Source organism: Talpa europaea (assembly GCF_964194135.1).
Source record: "Talpa europaea genome assembly, chromosome: 9".
NCBI classification, from domain to species: domain Eukaryota; kingdom Metazoa; phylum Chordata; class Mammalia; order Eulipotyphla; family Talpidae; genus Talpa; species Talpa europaea.
The window spans coordinates 24,052,040-24,055,603 of NC_140076.1; the positions used below are offsets into that span (position 1 = coordinate 24,052,040).

The 3,564-nt window shown below is 56.1% G+C and overlaps 1 protein-coding gene across 2 annotated transcripts; it reads right to left on the bottom strand.

Annotated features, from left to right (window-relative positions):
* Positions 1 to 520: 520 nt before the first annotated feature.
* Positions 521 to 2,591, bottom strand: HPCAL4 (hippocalcin like 4; the record flags this gene model as incomplete). 2 transcript variants are annotated; one of them, XM_084243314.1, is made up of 3 exons in its annotated part: positions 521 to 718; positions 1,986 to 2,201; positions 2,430 to 2,591. In XM_084243314.1, 3 exons carry the CDS (start codon positions 2,589 to 2,591, stop codon positions 521 to 523), a joined length of 576 nt encoding a protein of 191 aa, XP_084099440.1. The 2 variants fall into 2 exon arrangements, with proteins under 2 accessions (XP_084099440.1, XP_084099441.1); XM_084243315.1 differs by lacking the exon at positions 1,986 to 2,201.
* Between the last annotated feature and the right edge of the window lie 973 nt (positions 2,592 to 3,564).

Genomic DNA, 3,564 nt, shown 5'->3' on the forward strand with positions numbered 1-3,564 from the left:
AGGTGCTCAATAAACATTAGCTGAAGACAGGACTGAATGAACACTCCAAAGACTGGGGCCAGAGGGACCAGGTAGAGTCAAGGGGGCATTCAGGGATCTGGGTCCTCAGCAAAGGACAGACCCAATCTGGCCCTTTAGCTAGGGTCTGTGGCACCCCATCCTATGAAGCAGAATCCCAAGAACAACAGAATTTCAAAGCAGAACCCCAGTGCCCTTCCCCCCTTAACCCTGCCTCTGGGGACAAAAGCCAACTCTCCCATGCCCAGTAGATGTTGGGTTCTGGGCCAAGACTGGGGGTGGGGCTAGATGACAGGATACCTGAGGCTCTGTCTCTTTTCCAGGGTGAGGTGGTCCCTCAAGGATCTTGATTGAGGGGAGTAAGAACTTGGGCAGAGGGGTGGGTAAGCCAAAGAATAAGGCTGGAGATCCCCTCTCTCTGGGAAAGGGCCAGCCAGAGAGGTCATTGCTTGGGGAGGAGACCATGCCCCTCCTGGCCAGGGGCCCTGCCCCTCACCAGCCTCTACTTCTGCATGTCACACTGCAGCAGCAGCACAATGGACGGGTCGCTCTTGGCCGCCTCCTTGAACTCCTCCAGCGTAATCTGGTCGTCCTTATCCTGGTCCATCTTCTTGAAGATCTTGTCCACACGCTGCTGGGGTGTGAGCCCATCCTGGTTCATGCGCATCATGATCACCGTGCCCACCATCTTGTAGATGGCCTGGTGGGGCAAGGAGGGAGAGGTGAACACTCACAAGGGGCAGGGAAGATTGGAGGAGAATGAGAGCGTGTGGGGTGGACAGGCAGCCCACTGGGAGATGGTGAAGATGCTGGAAGGCGATGTATGGTCTTAAGACTAGATAGTTAATGAGCATCTCACACTAAACATGTCTAAAACCCAACCCCTCCACCCCTGTATTTTCTGTCCCAGTAAATAACAGCTTCATTCTAGGTGCTCAGATCCAAGCCGTGATGCCATTTCTCGACTCCCCTCCCTCTCTCACATCCCACATCCAATCCTTCAGCAAATCTTGTCAGCCCTAATTCCACAGTCTCTCCCATTTCCAACTACTTCCTGCCACTTGCACACCTCCAGCAGCTCTGGGCTGGCTTGCTGGGAAAGTCTATTCCTGCCACCTTCCTACCCCCTTAGTCTGGTCTCCATACAAAGAGAGGGCGCGCCCTCTAGTGGCTGCCCAATGCCATAGGCGCACAGTCAAGCCCACCCCAGACTAAGAGACGCTAAATGAGTTGCCCCCTGGCTAAGGACCTTCAGAATAACTCGGCCCTGGTTCACTTCTCCCCTGCCACCCCGCCTCCTAGCTCCTCCCCGAACACTGCAAACACAATCTGGCCCTGGAAACTTTGCATTTATTGTTCCCTTTGCATAGAACAATTCTTCCCCCAGCGATCTGTGTGGTTAGTTCTCTCACCTTCTCCAGGTTGTTACTCACAATTCATCTTAGTTAAAAATCTCTTTCCTCCATCACTCTCTCTCTTCTCTTACTTTGTTTTGTTTATCTTTTTCAAAACACTTACTGCCTGACACAGAATCAGTTTTTGTTACTGCTGTCGTTCTACATTTTTTTCACTTAAGGAATGTTGCATGAAAGTAAAAACTTTGAGGAATGCCTAACAGGCAGGGCAGCAAACACTCAAGATAGAGTTATGGAAGAATACCTGAGCTAAGAACTTAGACTCGGGAGTCAGGCTCCCTGGATTTCAACGGCCCATTTTCTGTAAAATGGGGTTTCTGAAGTCCCTGCTCCCTAGAATGGTTGGGTACATCACTTAGCACAAGGCCTCCTCACACTGACAGCCACCTGGGGACAGTTTGCCCCTGGAGGCTGGGAGGCGGGCCGGGTGGGGTGCAGCACCAGTCCTGGGGCCTGAGCGGAGGGTGGCTGGAGAAGGAGGGGGTCAGAGAAGGCCCCCCGGGAGCAAAGGCCCAGGCGCCCACCCCGCCTCTGGGACGCGCCCCAGCGCACCTCGATGATCTCCAGCATCTCCAGGCGCGTGATGCGCCCGTCGCCGTCCAGGTCGTACATCTCAAAGGCCCAGTTGAGTTTCTGCTCGAAGCTGCCGCGGGAGGTGACCGACAGGGCACAGATGAACTCCCGGAAGTCGATGGTGCCATCTCCGTTCTTGTCGAAGGTGCGGAAAGCGTGTTGTGCGAACTTGGAGGCGTCGCCGTAGGGGAAGAACTGGCCAGGAAGGGCGCGCGGAGGTCGCAACACAGCGCCAACCCTTGCCCCGGCCGCCCGCCCCCCCCAACCCCTTCCTGGGGAGCCCAGGGCCGCCCCACCCCAGCCAGCTTCGCGTCTCACCCCTACTCCACCCCATCCCACCCCACCCCGCCCCGCCCCGCCCCGCCCCGCCCCGCGAACCAGGCGGCCCGCCCCCTGGGTGCCCAGCCCGCCTGGGCCGCCCACCTTGATGTAGAGCTGCTGGAACTCCTCCAGGTTGAGGATGCCGCTGGGGCAGTCCTTCAGGAAGCCCTTGTACCACTGCTTCAGCTCCTGCTCGCTGAACTCCGTGTTCTGAACCAGGTCCTCCAGCACCTCTGGGGCCAGCTTGCTGTTGGTCTTCCCCATGGCGGGGCCTGCGGGACAGGGCACTCCCTCGACTTGGTCCAGGGCAAGGCCCTCACCTCAGCAGCAGTCTCCCAAGCCCCTTTGGAAAAGGGATCCCTTTCTCCACAATGGCCCCTTCCTGTTACAAATCCCACAGGTATCCCACAGGATACCCCTCAGCACCACCCCCAAAAGCCCCACCTTTGGAAGCTGTGCTCCCAGCTCTGCCACACCTTTTCCCCACACATTTTCCCTTAGGAGGTCTTACCTTCCCTCAGCAGGGGCCAGTCCCCCACCCCACACACGAGGGGGGCGTGTCCCTTCCCCTCATCACTCTGCTGCATCACAGGGCCTCCCATCTTCACGCTGGGCCCCTGTGCAGGCCCCTCCCGCGTCCTCACAGCAAATTTCCTCCCTTGTCAGCCAGTGTCTCCTGGCCCCTCTCTCAATTCTCTTCCCTCTCACTGACCTGTATGCCAGTGCCCATGCCACAACCTTCATCTTCTCCTCCCCTGTGTACACCTTCCAGGCCCCTCACAGCCAGAGTCAAGTCTTCATCCTCTCTTTGCTATTCAGATCTTTCCACACTCAGCTCCACCTGCCCCTGCAGGCTCTTCTCTGACAAAGGACCCCAGACAAGTTCCTCAGGTGTCCCTCTGAGTTCTCTCTCAAGGCCTTCTGGGCCACCCCAACCAGAGCTTCTCTTCCTCCTTCTTCTGTACAAACAGAAATCCTAGCTGGTAGCACTGATGACCCTGACTATATTCTGCTTTTCATTAATTCATCCATTCTCTGAACATTAGTTGAGGCTGACTGTGCTGGGCTCTGTGCCAGTGATGGCCATAAAATAGACACAGACCAACCTTCAATAATTTATCATTGGGTTAAAGAGGTAGATGGTTGATTGTAAAGGGTCTTCAATCCCTGCCGAGGAGTTTGGCCTTTACTGTAGGGGAGAGAAATTCTAGAGTTCCAAAACAAGGGCCAGCAAGAG